Genomic DNA, 25310 nt, shown 5'->3' on the forward strand with positions numbered 1-25310 from the left:
AACACCGAGCTGACGTCCTGCGTGACGTGTCGGCCGCTAACAAGGCGACGTCATCACGCAACCACGAACTTCAGTCGCTTCTACATTCTGACAGAGAAATAAACTGTATTTTAAAGATTGTGTCCATTTATAATTTTATTCTTCTTTTAATTTTTTTTTTCTTAGCCTGTATTCACCAATGAGTGCATATACACAGATAGGGATATATATATAGGTAGTAGGACACAGTTTGTGGAGAAAGAGACAAACAAAACAAACAAATCATGAGGGTAATAATGATAATAATGAAAGAAATAATATAAAGACAAACAAAACTACCTTTACTTTTCACATTTATATTATGTCATTTACCGTCTTATTTTTAACAGCTGCTGGACAATTTTCATGTTCCATATCTGTGTGATGGTTCGCGATGGTTTAAATTATTTAATAGTCTACATTGTGTGCTCCATTCTATATATATCATTCTAATGAAAACGCCATATAGTGTTGTAAAATCTAAGATGGAATTTGGAGTTGACCGACTTCAACAGGTATCCCAATTTGTTGAATAATATAATATTTTCCCCCTCACCTTAGAGCCAATACATTAAAAGTTATATAATCACATTAAAGTTGTCTTAAGAACATTTAGACACTGATCAAACCAAACAATGGTGTGTTGGGTGAAAGTTTAACCATCTTGATCAAGTTGTGATTGTTGAAGGTGTCACTTTGTTCTCTGGGTAATTCTGACAAACCTTTTGCAATATTTTAGTTATTTTATAAAACATAAAACTGTTGCATTGGTTAAATAACAATACATTGATCGATGGGCAAATGGAAGCAATTATCAGTTGAAGCCCCAAATACAAATTAGTTCAACCTCAGCTGACCATAAGAGTAACATTCTTACACATTAATAATTGTACAAATAATCAAATATATATAATTGAAAGCTATAACACGGGGGCGATTCAATGTAGGACTTTTATTTTTCACTGTGGTATTAGTACTTGTGAGTAGAGGATCAAGCTTAATACTAGAAGAAGAAATATGAAAGAAAACTCAAGTGGGATAAAAGAGAACACAAATGTTCACAGTTCTGCTACAGCAATGTCATATTATTTGAAACAGAATTGTTGTAATATGGTTATCTGTGTTAATGCAAGATAATGAAAACCATCAAGTCTGGACTCAATTTATTTGAGTCTAAAGTTATTTGTAATAAATCTAGTGAAATTAAGCACAAGCCGAGAATGAGCATGACGAGTAATTACACAAAAAGATGCCAATGAAACAATGCATGTAAGACTAGCTGGTTAATTGGTCCCTATTTGCATATTGTACATTACAGTTAACAATATACTGTATATTCTAAATACTCATGTACTGACAATTCATGTTGTCAGTACAAGAGTCAACTTAAATATTATACTAAACTATTTTAACAAAAAACAATGTGAGTGAAGGTCTATTTTAATGGCCTGAGTTACTAACCTGTTATAATCATGTTGCTAGAAAGACAAAAGAATGCAATAAAATATATAAGAATCAACCAATTATAAATTAAATATTTAAAATACAAGTTATAAAGAAGGAAATAAAACAACAAAATACAAATACAAATAAGGAATACAAATAATTAGATGAGTAAACAAAATAAATAAATGGACAATAAAAAACAATAATAATAACAGCTAGAAAAAAGTATTCACTGTGACTTCCTATAATTATGAATGGGGCTTCTATGTGGTCTGATAAAAAACAGGAAATAAGTTGTTTTCAATCCTGTTGGATCCAAGAACATCATTTGGGAAAACGTTTTTAGTATTTGCTGTGGGTCCGTGCTGTGGTTTGACGCTGGCAACAACAATGTCCTTTAACTTTTCCTGAAGCCAGTCCTGCCTGTCTCCAACTTGTTTGTGTTCCCGAACATTGTGCATGAGCTGTACCTCACTGATGGTTCTCTTTCTGTGAAGATAGAGAACACCACTGTTAACTTTTATAATCAGTACTTTGTTTAAAATAATAATATTATTATTAATGATAATGATGATAATGATAATAATAATGATATTTAATATAACAAGGGTTTATTTTGCTCTGTATAGACACAAACTCAAAATGTCTTTACCTCAATGGTTTAGCCTCTATTTGCAAACTGGTGAGAAAGAAGATCACAACCAACGTTTCCAAGTACCTCAAGGAAAACATGTTCCTTAACTAAAACAAATGAAATAGAAACTGGTTAGAAAATGTAATTTCTTTTTTCTGTTACAACCCCTAAATTCAAATTGTCCTCCACTGTCATTCCATGCTTACCAGGTTTTCTGTCCGTATATCCAGGAAGAGTATGGCAGGTGGTTTTGTTGAGGAACTACTGAATCAGTGAGGCGAAGTCAAACTTGATCAGTCTTTTCGTGCGAAGAAGGTTCTTCCTTTTATACGCAGAGTAGCCCTCCCCTGGTCATCAATAAGCCATTTTCACTGTCGATGTTGTCACTTTTCAAATGCATCGATGGGGACAGGCATCTGCATGACACCACCACCACCACCGCTCACTACTAACTCATCTGTCAACACCTCTGCAAAGCTCCCTGTTCGTCACACTGTTTTTGAACTTGTTCCATTTTCACCCTTCAGGCTGAATGATCTCAGTTTTGTTGTGATGCTTATGTGAACCTGATGAAGCACTATTGCACAAATCTGATCCTGTTGGTCAGAATACCTCTAATTAGACATGTCTCATGCATTGGGACTGCAATGAAAACATATACTCTTTGAAAAGGCAATGACTGTCATGTTGAATTTATTAGCAATGCAATTCATTTTATGGTTCACCTCATGCAAGCATCTAAAGGTCGTGAAGAAGTGCAAGTGGGTCAGCCCTAAGGGTCTGAAGCAGAGGGACCAATTCAGTGCAGATTAACAGTTAGATGCACACAGAGAAGATCTGAGAAGAGATAATGGTTCATTTTTTAGTGCAGGATGTTCATAGATCAGAAGACCGCACCTGCTCTTTGACTGAAGGTCTCACAGTTTCCAAATTTGCCTTAGTCTCACTAGAACCTGCCCATTACCAGGCTTTCATCAGCTATGAAGCCGTCACAGAAATTGTCTTTATATAATGTGAAGAAGAACAGATTCAAATTTTATTAAAAACAAAAAATCATTGGAATTGTGATTTGTCATAATTTTCCACTTGGAAGAGTCATATTTTAAGTTATATTTATATTTTATTCTAAAATAAATCATGTATGATGCAATACGAGTGTGGATTTACACAGTGCACCCCTGTGTATATCCATGGTTCAACGAGACATTTAAAACAAAATGCACCGTTAACTGAGTATTTATGATGTATGGGTTGTGGATAACCTTGTCACTGTGTCACAAGGTGCATTAGGTAACCATGAAAGACATTTTCTAAATGTGGCAAAGGAATGGCTATGCCATGACTGAAGGAATAGGTGTCACAGAAGGACCTATATCTTTCTGTCATTAAGGTTCCCTGCACAATATGGGGCCCATTTACAGTAGCAATTTTGCCTACTTGCAGGTTATAAGATCTGTTTTTCTGCAATATATAGTGTGATATTAATTAAATTAAACTCAATGATAGTAACTGTTTTTTTTTTTAATGATTAAAGTAACCCTTTTTGTTTAAATGGCGCACTGCATCATTTAATCTAATTTTCAAAGTGATTCCATAATTCATCAATATCAAAGTATTATATATGTCAATAGCTGAAACCAGTGTCAGAAGTCTTATTCAGCAGGGGCGGATCTGGAATGTTTCTAAATCGGACTATAAAGGGGCTACAATTTGCACAAAGGGGCTAATCATATATCCAACATCCATGCACAAGTCCTGATTTGGTAAGATGCACATTTAAATCATTTAAGCAAAGCCAGACCTCATCCAATATAACTGTTCATTGTTCAAGAACACTGTGTTCTTCAATAAAAGCCTGGAAAATAAAAAATCTCAACAAATTCTCATATTTATTTTATTTTTTTAGAGTGACTATTTGTTCCCTGTGTTTTGCAGACATCACTGAAAAGCCAATAAGAGTGTGAGGTTGTTATAACAGGCCAGCTAACCTGACTGAGGCTGTTCCTCCTTGTGGGAGAAGTGTTGAGACCACGCAGGGCCTGATGCTGACCATGTGACCCTATGAGCCCTCCCCATCCTGTGCTTTTAACTGAGCTAGATGTTTCGTGCACATGTAGTATACTAGTTGCTCTCATTACCTCATGCAGTCAGAATGTGAGCCATCTCAGTGATGGTATGCCACTGGTGTGTGCAGGAGGTCTTGACAGGGATTGATGGGAAGAATTGCACGCAAATCATTAACATGGGTCACCCCCATGTCACAAAGAAAGTAAGGCACGTAAAAATGACTCATCTCTTTGAACTATATGTGAGTTTGTTGACCGTAAATAGGCTGCCTCTGTCCACATTTGGCTTCTCAAAGTGTTTTCATAGATTTACAGGTGATTACGCTAAACATTTTTTCTATGTATATCATGTGATGTCATACCTGCTGCATTTAGATCCATATAATGAAGATAATGTCACAACAATTTGGGAATTAAATGCCATCAACTTTAGTTCTTAATGTGTAAGAGGTACGATTTTCTTATTATTGCATCTCATTAGCGACAGGTTCAACTCTGTTGTATGTTAAAAAGGTGTGGAAGGACAGCAGGGCCATGCAATGCTTTCTCCGAAACCCATAAATGGAGTTACTTTTGTCATGAAATGAGGTCACCTTGCTCAAGCGTATCATGTAACGAAATAGAGTATATTTAGATTGTTGACATCATCCCGCCTTTGCCAGTGACACCAAACAAACACATAGAACACATATCTACATCATACCATGTAGATAAACATTTATTGCTCATGAAAGGGGGAAGACTCTGGTGCAGCAGTAAATCATTCAGATATCTGACTCAGCCTTTTTGAGTTTGTTTGGCCAAACTAAATGTTTCATATCCACACTCACATCAATCTATCAAGCACTTTTGCAATGTCCATTTGACTACCAGGCACAGGTGGTGGTGGTGTCAAGTTAGGATCTTTTCCCTGTTGTGCACACGGAGCATCGAGTCCACAGACTATAAAGAAAGAGCCGGCAGAAAGCTTTTCTCTTCACAATCATCATAATCATCACTATCACGAAAAAAAAAGAAGATCATTATCAATATGATGATATCTGATTTACTCTTTAACAAACACTTCTCCCATTTAAATAAAGCACTTTTGTGGTTCCGGAGGGTTCTGTCCGAGGTCAGATTAATATCCTCCTCAAGTGATGTCATTCGAGTCATTGTCAGTTTGGTTTGAAATCGTTTGAAGAGGAAAAAACATCTGAGGGCTTACAGTTAGAAAACAAGCTGAGATTATCCACTGGGCCTGTTGGGTCGATCTGTGCCTCGGGGGGCGTCAGACCTCCAAAACGCTACCGAGTGGCTCATCCCTTTTTTTAACACAATCATGTATTAATGCCATTCAGCTACACACTGCATAGGCCAATGTTGCTGCTGGCCCAGGAAAGTATTGCTACAATTATGTGATGTAAATCCTTTTTTATAGAATAAATCTACAGTTGTTGATAGGCTCCCTGAGGTTGTGATCACAGAGCATTGCCTGCAAGTGTAAATCCTGTATAAGCTTCAGGTAAGTGGCAGGTTTTGACAAGCGAGAACAATGCATGGAATAAAAGAGACGATATTCGTCTGCATCACTTTGGTGCTTTTCGTTCTAATCAGCCACACGTTCATCACTTACACAAAGACGTCGTGATCCACAGAAACCTGCATGTTCTGAGCATCCTGGAATCAGTGTGAGATGAAATGAAGAAATGACAGAAACACAAAGAAGTCCACAGAGGACTTGTTTTAACTTCTTTAACAACTTTCCTGCCTCGACTGGTCATTGAAAAACTTTGCACAAGTGTAGCCTGAGCATTGGTGCTGTATGAAAGGGAGTCACATTAAATACTTTGATTTAGGTATTTTCCTGTTTACTGCAGGACGTTATATGTATTTTATTTAATAAATATAGAATAGAAAAAATGAATGCGGTTGTTTCGGAAGCACAGTTGCTTTAAGTTCCTAAAAATGTTAAGTAATTCTTTTCCAGCGTTTTGCCAAACTTGTCACTGCATGAACTGTAAAATCTTTATTGATTTTGTTTTTTATTGCCTCATTTAAATGGAAACGTTCTTGACCAGAATTCGATATGTTTTTCCAAAAATTCGGCCTGACATGATTTGATATCTTTGGAAAGTGTTATCATGGAATTGAAAATAAGATCCTGCAGGTTTTGGTTTGTGTGGGCTGAACAGCATGACTCTGTATAAGTGCTTGTGAGGTGAAGCAAGTGGCAGTCGGAAGAGAAAGTTGCAAAACAGAAAAGAAATCATATGCAAAGTGCACTGACATGAATGTACAGCTGCACAGGAGGTGGGCGGAGGAGGAGTCAGAGAAACTGTTTGTGCTCTGGACACAGTTTAAGTAGCATGGTTATTCACGCATCAACTTTTTCAGATACAAATCCCACACAGTGTCCTCTGATGTTTTACCACTTTAGAGGAGAGACTGTCTTAGCAAGGGCAGTGTCCCGGTGATGGTTTGTTTTTGCGGCATTGCACAGGAAAATTTAATCTATAAAATATCTTGAGCTAGTCATAGGTGTCAGACTGTCATAGGAACCTCTATGTTTTGGATTGTATGCTACTTCCTCAATATCACAGCAGTATTTAGTGATATGGTGAAACATGGAGTACAGTATATATCAAATATTCCTACACCTGTACTTTAAAATATTGGTCTTATCCACAAGAGGTCACTGTGATCCAACAGTTCAGTTTACCCTATGACACTCCTCTTTTTTAGATGAATTTTTATGTTTTTATTAGTAATACTTTGCTGGAAAGACTCAGTATGAATAGAACAGCACTGAGCGTATTAAGTGATAAAGCAAAAAGTGATATGATAACACCATGAGAAGTGATGTACTAACAGTGGCTCCGCAGTCTGACAGTAAAATAACAATAAATTTGAGTTATTCACCAACATAGAATAACAATCTAAACTTGTCACCAAAGACTTGAGATTCTTCCCCCACCCTGCACCACAGCAAATATGTCATCTAGAGCCACTGAATTTAATACAGGGCAGTGGGGAGAAGTCTGATCCATACCGGGTGTGGAAATGTTTAACACTGAACAAAAATTGTTGCATCAAAAGTTACAAAGAAACAATACAACCAACCCAAACAGTAATTTAGGACTCAAATTATGCCGACTATACACAAATGTGCAGACTTTCATATGATTTATTATTTCGACACTGTATTTAGTGATTAGTATCCATCCATCCATGGGTGAGAGGCCGGGTGGTCCCTGGACAGGTCATGAGCGTACCACAACTACATACAAGTACCCAATAAACACTTTATCCCACTTGATACTACTTTACTTTTTTGGGGGGAAAACTAACCAACAATTCCCTTATATGACCTGCATTGAATGAAAAATATCAGAGCAGCTTTGTCTATTGAATCCACAAAATACCACACATGCAGCCAGTTGAAGAGGAAAAACAACTCCTGCTGGACCTCTCTGTTTGCACTCAGGTCCCATGTGGTTTGATGTGAATGCCACCTGAAAGCAGTGAGAAAGTTTCAGAGCCAATGGAATTTAAAGTAGAAGTAGCTGATGGTGCTGATGATGTTGTTGTGTTTTCCTTTTCATGTCTTTGTACCACACCTTGGAATTTGAATGTGGATGTAGATACCATGATAATGTGTAGCGACTCAAACTGATGCACCGCTGTGCTGAGCTGAAAGGCAGAATTAGCTCACAAGCCCAATTCTCCTGCTGTGCGGTTGCAGTCCTTCTCTCTATGACTAAGAGCTTACCTACCTGTAGAGACTGCAGATTTCTAAAGAGTAACACAAAGCTACAGTTGGTCAAACATACTGCTGTTCAGGGATTTCATTTATGTCAACCTTTAACCTTTTTGCTGGTTTTGTCATATTCCACAACCTTTCAAAGCCAGAGATGCTGAGCTGATCATTAGGGCTGCAACTAACGACTATTCTGATAGTCGATTAGTCACCGATTATTGAAACGATTAATCGACTAATCGGATTATGAATGACACAAATTCTCAATTGCTCTTATTTAGCAAGCAGCTTTTAAATTTAGCTTGAGGTTGTTCGAGGCATGTGATGACTGAAAATAAAGGCAATAAATATTGATACTTCATTAAAAAAAAATGTCTTTTAATAAACTTTGTTTCATATAAGGGTACTGTTGACACAAAAGCAAAGACAAATCAAGTTTTTGTCCATTTAAAAGCAAGGACAGGCAAAGTGCTAATAAAACAAATAAATTAAAAATCAAGTATTCATTTTTCCTGTTAACAAAAATGACAGGGAAAGTAACAGCAATAAAAACATCAACAAACGAAACTACAGTCTTCTGACTAAATAATTGTGATTAAAACAAGACGTTTGTCAGGCAATAGGATAACATAACGCTTTTAAACTCGTTAATAAAAAGTTTAAACCATATTTTTGTAATGGATGCTAGAATCCTGCGAGCAGGTATAAACGTGTATATATAACATCTGACAGAGGCAAGTCCGCATCGTCTCCGTTACGATGTCACACGTGCCTCCTCCTCCTCACATGCGCGTGTCCTGCTTCCATGGAGAGCAGGTCGGCCGCACAAATACTGCAGGTAGTTTTTCTCGGGCTGTTACGGGTGAAGTTCTCCCGAACTTTTTACTTCCTGGTGCGCGACTGCGCGCGGCAGCGGACGCCGACATTGGTCCATGTTTCGTCGCTATTGCACATGCGCGACTTTCAGAGATAGGAAGGAAGCGAGATGGCTCACTCCTCGGGTACTTCCATCAGCACCTCCGGTAAAACGCCGTTTAGTTCCGCTGCGCGGCACGAGAAACACGCGCTATGACGTCACCAACGAATCATCGACGGGTAAATTCGTCGGCGACTATTTTGGTCATCGATTTTTGTCGACTACGTCGACTAATCGTTGCACCCCTACTGATCATTAACCTGCTTGGTTAAATGAAAATGGAGTCAGAAAAAAAAAAAACAGGCATGAAAGATAAACTGATGCAAAATTATTACCCACTCCCGCCCCCAGCGTTTTGCTTGAATCGTCTTCTATTATCACTGCAAATTCTTTACTTCATATCACTTTCATGAACTTATTCTAAAATTCCACTTCTTTTGGGCTCCATTAACTGACCCATCAAATATTCAATACTGAGCCTTTAACCACATTAAAAAGTAACACTGAGCTTTAACAACTCCATTAAGAAAGCTATGGGCTGTGAGTGAAGAGTATTCATTCTATTCAAATTACTCCTGCAGCCACATGATTCATCAGAACTGCTGCTGTTTTGGTCATTTCATTAATCTGTGGTTAATACTTATGCGTGTTTATATATGTGGTACACAAATATCAATATATATATATATATATATATACTCTAAGCAAAAAGAAGAGTTACTCATTATCGAGAGTTGGATAATGAGTTCTGATAAAAAGTTTGTTGCTGTTCTCCACTTTTAATCACAGTTAGAACCAGGACGTTAATGTTATGGATTATTTTATTATCTTTTTTTTTTACTACAAATTCATTTTTTGGGCTTCTCTACCCAATATTGAGTTGGGAGATGTCTTTTATGAGAAGCCACAGCAATTGTTTGATGTATTTGTCCAATAAAGAAGCTCCAGGTAGAGATTAATGTGGCCACTGTGACCTGTGACATTACAATACTCAGATTCCTTGATATCAATAAAACTGCTCTGTTCTGTACGGCTCATCAGCCTTGTCTCCCTCATGCATCTGGTATTGAGATGAATACTTCTGCTTAAGAAAAAACTTCATTCGTAAGATCTCTCCCGCAGTTAGCATATATTTGACCCCTTATCTTATGTATATTTGTAGTGCTTTACCCTTTAGAGACGCAGTCTTTATGGAAATACTTTACTTTCTGTATCACATGTTTCTCCTCTTTTGTTTTCATTTGTTTCACATGTTCACATTTTTTCCACTGTACCTACGTGTAATTGTCAATAAGAACAAGTAACGTGTTTATTAATTCTTGAATCATACCACAAATCACAGTTGAAAGGACAACAAACTTGACAAACATTGGCTCCCGTGATACTGTCTGACATTCTGCATGTCGACCTATTCACAATGTAAACATGTCCACATTGAGGACAGTGAGACAGGAAGTTAGAGCCAGCAGCTGGTTAGCCTTGGAAAGGGATCTTCTAACCTACTGCAGAGTCTAAAACTAATTGGAACATGGAAACCTTCCCATTTAATATGTTTCATTTAGTCCGTTTAAACAATACATTGGGATTTATGTGCTGGAGTATTCTTGTTTCCAGTCTTTATGCTAAGCTATGCAAACTGTCTTTGGGTGCAGCTTCATTCATTGTACTTGGCAAGAAAGTACTTCCAAAAAGTTGAACTTCTCCGTTGATATTACACAAAGTTGGTGTTAAGTATTTTCTTCTTTTTTGCTTTGAATATATTGTAAGAACCATTGTTTACTAGAGGATTTATGTACAATGCCCAGTAACCTCTCACCAGCTGACTTCCACTGTACAGGTGTATTGCACATAAATACACAAACGCATTCTCACTGCCACGTTCTGCTCTACTGCAAGTGTTGCATTTAATCCTCACAGTAGCATTGTGCTTCTATAAAATACACAAGTACAGAACAGCATGAGCAGATGCATGGCATGGTTTGAGATAAAAAGAAAAGACCTCAAGACTCTTTTCGTTGGTGTTCTGCATCACATATTGATTTTCAGAGATTGGTCCATTGCCCATGACCCTAAATGAAATTCATGGGAGTCCAAATGAAATTCATGAGAAAACACAAATGCGTCCAGACTCTAATTAGTTGTGATCAGTATGCTCTATTTTAGAAGATGATTTTAATTGATTTTCTATCCAGTCATGCACTGCTAGATTTTGTTTTTCAAATAAACAAAATGTTTTTGCCTAAAATGCTATATTTATGTATTTTAAGCACATATCCTATTTTCATGCAACTTTTTAAGTTAAAAGTAAAGGGTCAGATTTAATAATTATTTTCGTAATAATGTTGAACAAAAGCAGAGCTCAGACAAAAGGCCTGAAACCTTCATTTTGTCGAACATGAATAATAAAGCTGGCAGATGTTCAGATTCAGACACTTCACACAGTAGCTCCCATGGAAAGATATCGGCTCATGAGATCCCATTGAATCCAGTTGTTCGGGTGACACTGAGTTTACAAAGCAAAACTGAATAAAGTTGAGAGCAGATGCTGCCAGAGTGTGATTCATCGTTTTGAATTCCCACGCTTTTGATCACTGGGACATTAATGAATTTTAAAGGACACACATCTGATACTCTCGCTGCGTTTACAGATTCAATAAACACAGCTTCCCCACACGTGCCTTGCAGAGCACACCTTCGAAAAAATGGATGCAAATTTCTTCTGAGGATAATTTACTCATAAGGGGTCGTTGGGTTTGAAGTTGCCAAATGAAAACCTGACACATTCCTTTTCAACGGGAAGGGAAACTTCTTTCTAGTCGATGAATATTTAATGCAAGGAAAGGCTGCTTTAATAAAATAGCGCACAGGCCAGTCAAAGACATGTTGGACCAAGAGTCTTGGGGGAGCTTCTGTTGCGACTGTGAAAGAAAAGTATCAGCCTTTGAATACTAAAAGGGACAATGACAATGCAGAGAGAAAGACCAAAGGAGAGGAGGAGACATTAATTTTGTGCCTGTAAGTGAAGCAACTGCCACTTTTCCACAGGGTCATTTTAAACTCACAACTTTCGGCTGTCACTACATCCACCTGTCATGTAGTAATAAGAGCAATTAAAGTGTGGTCAGCACACACACACACACACACACACACACACACACACACACACACACACACACACACACACACACACACACACACACACACACACACACACACACACACACACACACACACAATCACACACTCACACACACACACACACACACACACACACAGTCATATATCTGTGACATCAGAGGACTTCAACTTCCTCTTAATCTAAACTGAACTGTAACTGTACAATGTTTCAATCCTAACATTTTGTGATTGTCCTTATTGGGATTTGATAGTCCTCCAACATTAGGAATACCTGGACAGCTGGATCCAACACACCCAAACAAACACCCACGCAGTGGAGTTAAGACTTAGTCAGACAAATTGAAATACTCAATAGAGGTACAGGCAAACTTCACATCATGAAGGCGACCAGTGGACCTCAGAATAACATCTTGCCACTGAACGCTTCAATGAAAAGTCGCCCAGTGGCGCCACCTGCAGAAAGAGAGAAAGGTTCAACTGTATTCAAACAGAGCCTGGAAACAACCAGTCTCACTTGTTTGGATCCTTTCATTCCAAATGCGAATAGATTCCTGATTCACTATGATTTCACTTTAATGACCCACTGGTGCTTGAATAAAAGATACATTGCATGAAAACTACACTGCTTGGGAAATAAACTGCCTTGACATGCACCAGTATGCCGGTGCCAGGAAATTAAGCTACGAAGTGTGAGTTCAATATGTACTGTAAATTATGTTGTGCAAGCTTCAGGCTCATGAGAGGGAGAGAGAGAGTCTGAACAAAGTGTATGAAGGGCCGAGGCCGAGACCCAGGGAAAACGTAATAGCTGTAGAAACAGGCAGGGGAAGCTGACAGTACCTCCCACTTGGAAAAAAGAACTCCATTAGTGTCTAAACTTGACATCATCAACATTGACATTATATCTGTTGATTTGTGTCATTAAATAGCATCACACACTTTGTTTTTGTGTGGTTTTGAGAACTATGTAACACAACGCTCATTATTCAAATTGAACTGAGCTCTTTATTCTTTGCTTTTATTTAAATGTGATTATTGCTTTAAGTGCACTGCTGGGCTGACCCATCCTTTTGTCCAACACTTTTCATTGTACTGTGGAACTTGTGATCATTTATATATGACAAATAAAACGTGAAAGACTAACCTGAAACCATATAATACAATTCAGTCCAGCGGCCCCTTTAACAAATACTCACGTTCAAATGTGGACTGTAGCTTTGTGTGCAAGAGTGGACACATTAAGAAGTCACTGTTAATGCCCACAGCTGTAGTCTACCTCAGGATTATTTATAATTGGGTAATTTTTTAACTGACCTATTTTTGCTTTATAATTGAAAGGAATTAAATTGCAAAAACTCCTCTAAGCCTTTGAGAAATCAATGACTGCCTTCACAATCCTTTCTGTGCAGTTGTGTGTAGGATATGTTTACTTATTTATATACCTTGATTGCCTTTGCCCCGAAAATCTAAAGGATTAAACCAGTGGGAAATATAGCAGGAACATTTTTTAAAAACACAAACAGGCAATGGAGATAGCATAAATCTTGACCAATATATTAATATACACATCTTAAATCTAATTTAGAATGTATTAAAAACTGAGGATTGTAATCATTATGTGATCGATAATGTTGAGTTACTGTGATCTGTGCACTCACACAACCTTTTCTTCATAGTCGCAAATGCACACATATAGGAAACATCATGGAATACATGCTCACTGCCTCCATGGTTACCACCTGAGCTCTGTAATTACATGGTTGATAATTATCTGGATAATGAGCGAGGCTGGAATGCACCTGCCTACAGTGTATGTACGCTGCTTCAGAGGCCGACCACTGAAGGAGCAGGAGAGGAAACTGGACGGCTAATCCCCCGCTCGTCGGCCTCTGACTGTGAGGGGCAGTGCAGCTGCAGGGGTTTTCAGTTTGGTCTGTTTTATAGGCGCAGCTGAAATGAAGAGTGATACGAGGTTATTTGCAGTTTATGTTTGAGAGTTTTGCAGAGAGAGCGAGCGAGAGAGAGCGAGAGAGAGGGAGCTGGCAGTGCTGCTACTCCTCTAACAAGTGGTGACTCCTCTACCAACCTGCAGACTTGAGCAGGTGACAGAGATGAGTGCTGAGGCTGGAATAGATTGCAGCGCTGTCAACTAGAATAAACCACAGAGCTTACTTACATGGCAAACTGTCTCCAACAGGTCGAGTACTGCAGAGGCTGCTCTATGCACTTGAGTTACATCCCCACAGACTAAAATTTTAAAAGTCTTTCCTGAAATCGTCCTGATTTACCTCTGTCTGACGCAAAACTGTCATGAATATGCATCTGGGCACATTTATATTTTTCTATGAAACCAAGACTGAGCGTGTGATGATTGCTGAGAGATTTATAGGAAAGTGAAATCCTACTTATAAATCCCAATGGTGAAGATAATTAAATACAAGAACATCTTCAGTAAAATGTGCAAAATTGTGGCAACAGGAACAAAAGGATTTTTTCATAATCCAACAATAAACTCCAAACAAATGGCTCCGCAGTGAAGTTAACTTTTGGAGACTGACAATAAAACTTTATCGTATCAAATTGTTTTAATAGATTAGAACAAAGTGTTAGAGAGGTAAATAAGAAAATTATAAGTGCAGAGAACAGAAAAGAATAGAGCTTTACCTCAGAGAATCAGTCACACTCATCTTTTTGTACTGATCACAGCATTTTACAGCTTCAGAGGCCACATAGGGACACTGATATAATCCTTGTTTCAAAAATACAGAATAGTATGCGTCATCCTTTCATCCTGTAAATTGTAAATGTATTTATATTGAATTCAGTCTTATTGAGCACTCAAAGCAATTTACAGTCCAAGTCACATTCACCCTCTGAAGTACGCAGCATGAGATTATCCAGGTCAGACGTTCAGCAACGGGAAAATGTTTATACTCATTATACTCACGGCTCGAATCGTCAAGTTACCTGAGGAAAACTCACCAATTTGTCACAGCTTATAGTTCGACAACCACACACTTAGACTATAAAATGAACCTCATTATGTGTCCTCACTGTGTTTTTTTTTTAATCTTTAAAGGGTGTAAGTGAATACATTTCTTTTGAGGGAACTCTGGCTTTATAGATAAGGCTCCTTACAGTTGCAAAATTAATTTAAAATTTGAGAAGGTCACATGCACAAAGTGAACCCCAGTCTGCCGTACACACTGCTATCAGTGACCACCTGTGTTCTCATTGGTTTCCACCAGGCCTGTCAACAAATACAGGATTTAGAGTTTTGCTCCAAGGTGATGTTTGCAGAGGGTCTTTGTTTAGGAAATGAAGAAGGTCTTCTGCACACACTCTTAGTAACACTGCGGTGCTCACTGACTGTGTGCAGTGTTTACACATCGTGATGCAGATGCATAACTAAATGTAAAACAACATCATTTAAAGTCAGATAATTTGATAAATCTCTCCCCCTGCATGTTGGGAATGCTGTTCCTCACAGTCCCTATTCATGAAAATCATTATTTATTGATCTGTTGCAGTACTGTCATTCTGCATCATGTTTTAAATCAAACACGAGTTGTGACAAGAGTTCCTCATTCAATTTGTCTTCAAAGAAACGTTGCATAAATTTCTACATTAACACAAAGATACAGACACTGATTTGCTTTCATAACCATTTGTTGGGATGAATACGTTCTGGGGTGGCTCTTTATAGTCAAATGTCATGAAGCACAATGTAAATATCATAAGACATTTGTGAGAAAGGGGAAACAACAGCCACCAGGTTTCTCTGCAGTAATCACTGGAAACAGGGGACTTTTATGTCACCTTGAAACGTGGATTTTGTTGGTCTGGTATCATAAACTTTGCATAATTCAGGAGTCCAAGTCAAGAGATGACATCAAGTCCCTTCAATGAAACAAATGAGAGAAACGATTCCACAGAACCAAATCAATCTGTGATCACTTTTTGCTCATGTATTTCACCTGTGTTCGATCAACCACTGCCTCCATCGTGTATATAAGTCTCTGTGCTTCCCTTTGTCTTTGTCAGTTTGTCGTTATTCACTCGTCACCATCTTTCCTTCATGAGTTTTCTGTCGTTCCTCGTGTTCCCAGTTGATCCTGTCACCTTTTTGCTGTCTTTTCCAGTTCCCAGTGTTTTTTGGTTTGTGTATTTTTGGGACTTTGAATACGAAGCTTTTTTTCTGCAAGACCCTTTTTCTAAACCTGGCTTCTGCACTTTTACTAGACATACTGTCTAGAATAATGCTGAAGTGTATAAATGCCAAACCCACTGGGATGTAACACACACACACACACACACACACACACACACACACACACACACACACACACACACACACACACACACACACACACACACACACACACACTATAGCACACACTGAACAGCTGGATGCGTCCTGAACTCTCTGTAATATGCACTTCCTTGTAGCATAGAGTATGAACGAAAGATGAGTTCTGCTCATTCTCGTTCCACTTTGAACACATGAAGCTGCACTGACATCAATATCTAAAAGCAGTGCTTCCCACATGAATAATGTTTGTCATGACACTCGGCTGCAGCAGTAGTGAGTGTTTACACTTGTCACAACAAACAACGATGTTTGTTATTATAGACTTTCTCAATTCAAGCTCAGTGTTATTACTGAGGCTCAGTAATTTAAAAACAGACGGACAATGATGCAACCACAGTGTACGCAGCCTTCTTACTGTTGTCTTACTTATTTTTTATCATTGTCATGAATAAATAGTTCATGTTTAACAGACCCTTGCATATATAAAATTAATCAAAACAAGTTTTTACTTGATTATGTTTATTTTACAAAATTAAAAATGTCCCTTGTTAAATAATTTAGTTTTTGTTTCAGCAGGCTCAACGAAAAAGATTAATTTCCCAAAGGGTGCTCAAACTCCCCCAGAACATTTTAAGAGATATAGTAATTCACATTTCACTGTCATTCGTGGTCTGGGCAATTTCAGGCCCATAGCTATCCCTGCTAGAGAAATCATTACAATTAAAAGTCTACAGCCAAGATGAGAGGAAACTGGAGGGCACTTTCTAAAATCCTTTCCTGCCTTTGAGTTGAACTCATACAAATTAAACTAAACTGCAGGAGATTTAGCGTTTATATAAAAAGTGTCCTTTAAACATCCTAGATAGAAAATCGGTGCGGACACTGAACCTATGGAAAGATTTGACTTCATACAGAAATGGAAAGATATAATTACGATAAAGATCGTTAAATCCTCTCTATATAAAAAGCCTCTCTCTTACATATCCAGGCTTATACATGCAGACCCGCTCACCACAGGTTGTAATAGGCCTCTAACTATATGGCACCAGTGGGCAAGAGCAGAAAAGTGTGAGATTGATTTTCCTTACTGAACTGACTTCCTTATAAGGTCAGCCATATCGCAGGAACATCTGTTGGCAGCCACACATTTAAAGTTTTAGCAATAACTGTTCATCTGATGTGACATATACAGATGACCAACACCATGACAGGAACATGTGTACCACACATGACAGTACAATAGTTCTGGGATACAGTAAACACAACCTTCATGAAGCCTTTTATTAGAAGCTGTCAGAGCTTTTGATTAATGTCTGAGGTTGTAGCTTTGTGTTGTTGTGTTGGATTTAATTTTTCTACCAGAGTAGCATGTTCACTCCCTGGTGTAATGCACCTGAGGAAAATATGAAGTGTCACAGTACAGTAAATGGTAAAATAATCACAGCTAGTTGGTTTTATTTATTCATAACAACTCACACTATAACAATAACAACCTTTCAGTTTTCTGCTTGGACCTCACGCTGCTCGGCGTAAAGCTCTGAGGTGCAGGCACAAACACACCGAAGTGAGACTCACAGAAGCATCATCTTTCGGTGCGCCTCACAGACATGACAACTATGGTCCAAACAGGGAGTTGGGGTTACAGGTTTTCATCTTTCCCCAGGCCTTCTGCTCCAGCTGAAACGCGAGAGCTGGATGTCTGGATCAAAAAGACTAAGGCTGCACAGCCAGACAGATTTCCCAGGGAAACTGATATCTTAAATATTAAAATATACACTGCTGCAAGATTCAGGATGACATGATTGTTGTCTTTTTTTGAAAACAGCAGATCCATCAATTACCACCAGAATCGTTGACATTTTGACTGATCTTGAATTTGATGCAAAGCTCAGAAACAGTAAGTTCACTATATTCAACTCTTATCATTACACTCTTTTGTGTTATTTGGTCAATGCAGTGAATTGTAGGCCAGTCAAACCAGTCACTGCCAGAGATGTTACATATTACTATGAAACAATTTTAATTGTTTAATCAAATCTTAAGGGGGATTGCATTATATTTCAACCTGGGCCCTTTGTTTGTAAATGTGGATGTGCAAATTAAGGATACTCACAAAAATGAAATGTGAGTGAGACTTGAAGAGAGGAGTTTGAATTTGGTGATCAGGTATTCAAAGCAGAGAGTCTGTATTGGCTCATTTTCACAAGACATTTAGTTTGTCTACATATGTTTTGCAATTAAAGTGACAATTGGTTTGCTTAATTGTTTTGTCTTCTGGATCATAGATGGAAAATGAGAGGGAAAAAAAACCCAACAACAATAATGTTCATTGGGCATCCAAGGTGATGGCTGAATCTCTAGCATGCCTCCAATAAAGTGATAGCAAATCACTCACAAGTTTGGATTCTTCCCCACTGATTATAAAACTGCTTTGGTAAAACCTATTTTAAAAAGGGTGAGACTAAATACTAAATACCTAGGAAATTTTCAAATCTTAAATTTTTAAGCTAAATTTGACAGAAAGGGTGATCCACTCGCAAACGTGGCTGGAGAGAAGGATAGTAAAGGACATTTAGGCTAAAAAAAAATTGTGGATTGGCTGCAACGCTGTTTGCCCCTGAAACTCCAAAAGGGTTTTGTGGACTCAAACACTTCACCCACCCCAGTGGATAAGAGGGAATCTTCTCTCATGAAATGTTTGCAATAAAAATCTGATAAAATGATCAAAGGAATGAAACAACACAGCATTGTATAGGAAGCAGAGTCACAGGCTGACCTATGCAATAAAAGTAAGATGAAAGGATTAGAGGGGTTTTTATACAAAACTTTTTCCTCTAATTAACTGATATGAGACCTACAGTTTATTTTAGTTATAATAAAATCAGATACAGTAAGACTTGGACAATCTAAGGGCAATTCCAGATATGCTGACACACTTTATTAGTCTATTGATGAGAATGTTATACTCAATGTTGTCAAATGTGGAACTGAGGTCAAGGAGCAGTAATACAGAAGACATCAGTTAATGGTTTGTAATTTTAATGGAAGAATTTTAATGATCAAGTTCAACCTCATCAGTTCTAATTATGCGCTGATTATTGAGATGTGATTCTGGAAATGTGTGTAAAGCCACGGACAGGGACATGTTTGCCTGCAACACAGGTGTTAGCATCAGAATAGATATGGCAAGGCTAAAGTCGTTTATTGTGTTTAATTTCACTGAGTGTGTCTGATGCATTATCAAGGTTGTCATCGAAGGTTGGTACTTATCTTTCCGTGTGTCTTTCCAGCAGATTCAGATTTTTACAGTCCAATTGTTCCTGACACTTGGAAGACATGTCAGCTTTGCCTCAGATCCTCACCATGAGCTCTGAGTCAGTAAAGGTGGTTGTTCGCTGCCGCCCAATGAATGAAAAAGAACAGGCAAACAAATTTGAAAGGGTGGTCTCTGTGAATGTGAAACTGGGCCAAATTATTGTCAGGAACCCCAAGGAAACTCTAACCAGCAGTCCTCCCACAGTATTTACTTTTGATTCAGTCTACAGCTGGAACTCCAAACAAATAGATCTTTATAATAAAACCTTCATGCCCCTGGTAAATTCAGTTCTTCTTGGCTTCAATGGGACTATCTTTGCCTATGGGCAGACAGGTACAGGGAAGACATACACAATGGAAGGGTTGAAAAATGATCCAGAGAGCAGAGGGGTGATCCCTAGCGCCTTTGATCACATCTTCAAACATATCTCACGCTCCCAGAATCAGCAGTACCTGGTGAGAGCATCATATCTTGAAATTTACCAAGATGAGATCAAGGACCTGCTCTCCAAGGACCAATCCCATCGTCTTGAGCTGAGTGAGAGGCCTGACACGGGAGTTTTTGTCAAAGACCTGTCATCATTTGTCACCAAGAGTGTGCAAGAGATCGAGAATGTCATGAAGGTGGGCAACCAGAATCGTTCTGTGGGTGCTACAAACATGAATGAACACAGTTCCCGATCTCACGCCATTTTCGTCATCACTGTTGAGTGCAGTGAGCTGGGTGTGGACGGAGAGAACCATATCAGAGTTGGCAAACTGAACCTGGTAGATTTAGCCGGCAGTGAAAGGCAGGCCAAAACTGGTGCTCAGGGGGAGAGGCTTAAAGAATCCACAAAGATCAACCAGTCACTTTTTGCCCTGGGGAATGTCATGTCAGCTCTGGTGGATGACAGGGCCAGCCACATCCCCTACCGAGATTCAAAACTCACCCGTCTGCTGCAGGACTCCCTGGGAGGCAATGCCTGCACTGTCATGGTTGCCAACATTGGGCCGGCATCCTACAACATGGAGGAGACCTTAACAACATTGCGATACTCCAACAGAGCAAAGCACATCAAGAATAAACCACGCATCAATGACGACCCCAAGGATGCCCTACTGAGGGAGTTTCAGGAGGAGATCGCCAGGCTGAAGGCGCAGTTGAAAAAGCGCTCAGGAGAAAAAAAGAAGAAGAAGAAGAAGCAGAGGAGGGCTGGGGACGGGAGCAATGGTGAGGATCTGGGAGGAGAGACAGAGGATGATGATGAAGATGGAGATGACAACGGAGATTACTGGCGGGAACAACAGCTTAAGCTAGAGAGAGAGAGGAATGCCATTATGGAGGATCACAGTCTGGTGGCTGAGGAGAAAGTTCAACTGCTCAAGGAAATAGAGAAGAAAATGGGAGACTTGAGGACGGAGAGGGAGGCTGGAGAGTTGATTCAGGCTAAAGTTAAGGTAGGTAGATCTCTCTAGACAAGTTGTGTTTTTGTACAGCTAGAATGGAGCTGTTGCCTTAACATGAAAAATTACATGTTTCATTAGATGCAACAACTAACTGATTTGTCTATAATGTACAAACAGGTCAGTGGATATTCGTTTAAGTCAGCAGACTATGTTGTTCTGCTAGTGTGAACTGTCTTTATATCCTGTGTGATTTGAAGTGCCATCATGAATTTCTTCTTCTTAATTCAGGCAATGGAGAGCAAACTTCTGGTTGGGGGGGAGAACATAGTGGATCACACCAACAAGCAACAGAGAATGCTGCAGCAGAGGAAGCATGAAATCGCTGAAAAGGTATGTCAAACATTTGAAAAGTAGAGTAAGACTGTTCGAAGGTCTCAAGTCAATACAAATTCATGGCAAGTTACCAGATAGTTGTAGGCCTGCAGTCAAACCCTGTTGACTTTGCGGAAAAATTGGCGTATAAAACAATGGTGCAACATTAGGAGACCCTTTGGTTCCGTGTTGCCTGATCATACACACAGAGCACTGTGGTGTAAAGTTTCAAATGTGTGTTTGCAGAAAGACAGAGAGCGAGAGATGCAGCAGCAGATGGAGTGTCGTGACGAGGAGACTCTGGAGCTGAAAGAGACCTTTACTTTCTTGCAGCAGGTTGTCAACAGCAAAACCAAGAAGCTGAGAAAGGTATCAGCCCAAACCTACTCTCCTTCCTGTCCTCCACTCACTTGTTCTCATGATGCATCTCTGGTCCTGGCCACTGCAATCTGTGAATTTATTCTGAGTACATACAAATTCACTGCTAGCATAAATATAAATTATTTATAAAAGCTCAGGTCACGGCTGATATGAACCCTATACAGTAAGTGGTCTATGCAGACACTGAGGGAGCCATGCACAGTCCACTTACAGTGATCACTTGGGGTTTTTTCATACATGTTTGAGCCGTGAAAAGTTTTGGAGAGTTGACACTATCAGTAGCACTGTGTGCTTTGTGCGTGCTTTGCAAACCGCCTCAAGCCAAGCCGAGCCCGTCGCCATATTATCCGGCTCTTCATACATTGACTAAGTTAAAAAAGTCTGTTGTTTTTACCTAGTATGAGTTTACACATTTGTCCGATCACAATGTTTAAAACAAATCAACATTTAAACTGTAGCTAGTCAGAGACGTCAGCTGAGTCTGAGATAGAGAGAGATAGAGAGAGTCAGTATGTGTTTGTGTGTGTGTGTGTGTGTGTGTGTGTGTGTGTGTGTGTGTGTGTGTGTGCATGTGTGTGTGTGTGTGTGTGTGTGTGTGTGTGTGTGTGTGTGTGTGTGTGTGTGTGTGTGTGTGTGTGTGTGTGTGTGTGTGTGCGCCATTACTTTTCCCCAGGGTTCAGGGATCATACAGAAGCTCTGCAATTCTTTCATATAATCAACCGCTCATAGTGAGTTCAAGCAGTCTTTTGCGATACGTATATTACGCATGTTGATATCGTCATGTCGATAGGTTTTTGATACATAGCTGTTAATTTTGCAAATGTTGCGTGCTCTGCTTTTGAGGATTTATGGTAAATAAGTCAGGTACTTTTTTAAATTGGGTGAAGCCTCACATGATTGGCTTTGATGGGGTATTCAGTTATTCGAATATTCCTCATGACAGTCAGTGTTTAAACCAAAATCTTAGACTGAATATTGTAAAAGTCCTTTTCATAATGTAAAATCTGGTTTCCCCCCTCCACCTCTGTGCTTCAGGTGTTTACCAGGCTGCAGGCAATGAAGGCAGAAATCCACGACATCCAGGAGGCACACATCAAAAAACGCCAGGAGCTGGAACAGAACCAGAATGACCTCACCAAGGAGCTCAAACTCAAGTACGGAGCTTGCATATCATACTGTTGGCCGTCAGTTTTATATCTATGACAAACACAATCTGTACTGCTACAGGAGAGAGCAAATATAGTAACAAAGTTGTACGGTTTCATACTTGGGAACTAGTTCTGTTCAACCAGACTTTCCTTTAAAAAATGTATCTGTAATTATTATTAAATATGAGGTTAAATTCTGTGGATCATTTCCAAACCACATCCTAGAATACACAGAGCTTCTGGTGTCATAAATGACACAGCAGGGCAAGAGTCACAAGAATGATTGTGGTCTGTCACATCTGAGTGTTTGTGTTTTGCTGTCATTCTCCGCTTGGCCTGTTCTTGCTGCCTCTGGCTGATTGCTTGTCTGTTTGTCTTTCAGACATCTGATCATTGAGAACTTCATTCCCCCAGAGGAGAAGAGCAAATTAGACAGCAGAGTTTACTTTGATGAAGAGGATGATCACTGGAAACTGAAGCCCATCACGCCTGTACTAAAGTGAGTTTCACAATATTCCTGGCACGTTTTCATCTTAAGTGATTTGTGGCACAGTGAAGTAAACATCATAGCGCAAAATGAAATGATAGGTATTTAATTATATCATATTGCAAAGCCCTAATGTCAAATGCCAAGTTTTCCCATGATGCTTCACTCACTGTGTGTGTCTGCTTTCACCATGGGATGATGACCAGGCCACTTGACTACGGGAGGCCTCTCTTCTACCACACTTGCTATCCCATGACGAAACTTGGCCCGAGATACAGAGTAAGCTGCACTTCCTCTTCACCTGTTTCAGTGACGAGCATATTCAACCTCACTCCGTACATTGACTTCACATACGTCTTCCTCATCCCGTGTTTCACATGTTACACGACAGGAGCTCAGCTTAAATGTTCAGACAATCGATACAAAACCTCTTATTTAATATATATGATATGTTTATAATCAGAGGCAAAAGCGCAGCACACAGCTCTACTATGAAGCAACGTCACAAGACATTAAGTTTGAAATCTTTAATTTTATTATGAGAAGTGTTTAAAATATAAAAGAAGCAAGGAAATAGGTGTGTCTAGGTAACGAGAAACGTGTCGGCAAGTTGGTACTGTTCACAGAAGGTGCAGCTGTGTGATGACGTGAATCCTCATGTAAAATGTGTAATTAAATGTAATTAAAAAACTTTATTGGTAGTTTTATAAAACATTTGAATCTTGTAACGGTGTATGGTGGATAAACCAGTGTCAGTTATCAGTGAGATAGAAATGTAAAATGTGCATCCTAACTCCATTTCGAATACAAACATGTTTGTGCTTCTCTTCCCTCAGGCTGTACACATCCCGACACTGAAACTGGACCTTCCAACACGGACAACTTTGGACTATCAGGCGCCGGTGGTCGCCCCAGCGCTGTTAGAAGCTCTGAGGAACGCTCTCAAGATTGATGATGTGATGGTGATAGATGCATCAGACTGTCAAAGGCCAGCCAGCACCATCTCCAGCCTCAAGAAATCCAAGTCTGGGTAAGTTAACTGTCACCTGTAAGCTCTCCTTCAACTGTCAATCACATGTTGTACTTATTTAATAATTCAATTTTTAATTAAGTTACATTTTATGCATAGCACCAAATCAGAACATGACGTAAGAGCTAACGGTTCTGTCCTGAAGTTCGGCTGGATCTTGGAATATTTGGTTTATTGGCTGAAAACTAAAGAAAATCATAGAACAAATGTTAATTAGTCAAAATGTTTGTTTAGATTCATGACCTTTGCTGGGATTCCAACAATCTGTTCAACTCATCTCTTTTTGCTTTCTGTCACTCAGTCGATCAAGAGCTGGCAAGAGGTTGGGCAGCCCTTCCAGTCCAGGACCTCCTCTTTACCCAAAATGCCGCGGCCTGGTGCCCAAGTGACAGCTTCAACCCAAAGCTTCAGCCACAACTATCCCTACCTCAGACTTATCGTGCAACTTTTTGTTGAGCTGTTTATCTTTGTCCAGACTACAGAATCTGGAATTCTGTAAACGTTAAAGAATCAGCAAATAATATGTATACAAATGCTGCTTTGTAGGTTTTAACAAAAGCCACACCATTATGAACAGTTTCCTTTGTAGATTTGAGTTGATACAAGCTTATAAAGTTCATGTGTCCTGCAACGCCAACATACATGTATAGTGTTCATATAGGCGTATGTGTGTATAGAGATAGAGCTATTTTATATATAATTGTATTATGTATCGGCAAATGTTTTTTTTAAACTTAATAAATGCTTATATTTATATATAATGTTGGCAGCCTTTGAAGAGTTTGGTTCTCTGCGTATGTCTAACTGGTGGCGCAAGCATAAGTCGGGAACGGGGGGGGGGGGCTCTCTGGCTCTGCTGGTCGATCTTTCTCGCATGGCATCTCCTATAAACAGCGGCAACTACCCTGGCAACTCAGTG

The 25310-nt window shown here is 39.1% G+C and overlaps 1 protein-coding gene across 1 annotated transcript; it reads left to right on the plus strand.

The window, feature by feature from the left end:
* The first annotated feature begins 19632 nt into the window (after positions 1-19632).
* LOC132998150 (kinesin-like protein KIF3B) lies at positions 19633-24780 on the plus strand. The gene is made up of 7 exons (XM_061067649.1): positions 19633-21024; positions 21262-21363; positions 21592-21714; positions 22762-22880; positions 23257-23365; positions 24198-24391; positions 24693-24780. Exons 1-7 carry the CDS (start codon positions 19633-19635, stop codon positions 24778-24780), a joined length of 2127 nt encoding a protein of 708 aa, XP_060923632.1.
* The last annotated feature ends 530 nt before the right edge of the window (positions 24781-25310 follow it).

The sequence above is a fragment of the Limanda limanda genome, chromosome 3 (genome assembly GCF_963576545.1).
Source record: "Limanda limanda chromosome 3, fLimLim1.1, whole genome shotgun sequence".
In the NCBI taxonomy this organism is placed as follows: Eukaryota; Metazoa; Chordata; class Actinopteri; order Pleuronectiformes; family Pleuronectidae; genus Limanda; species Limanda limanda.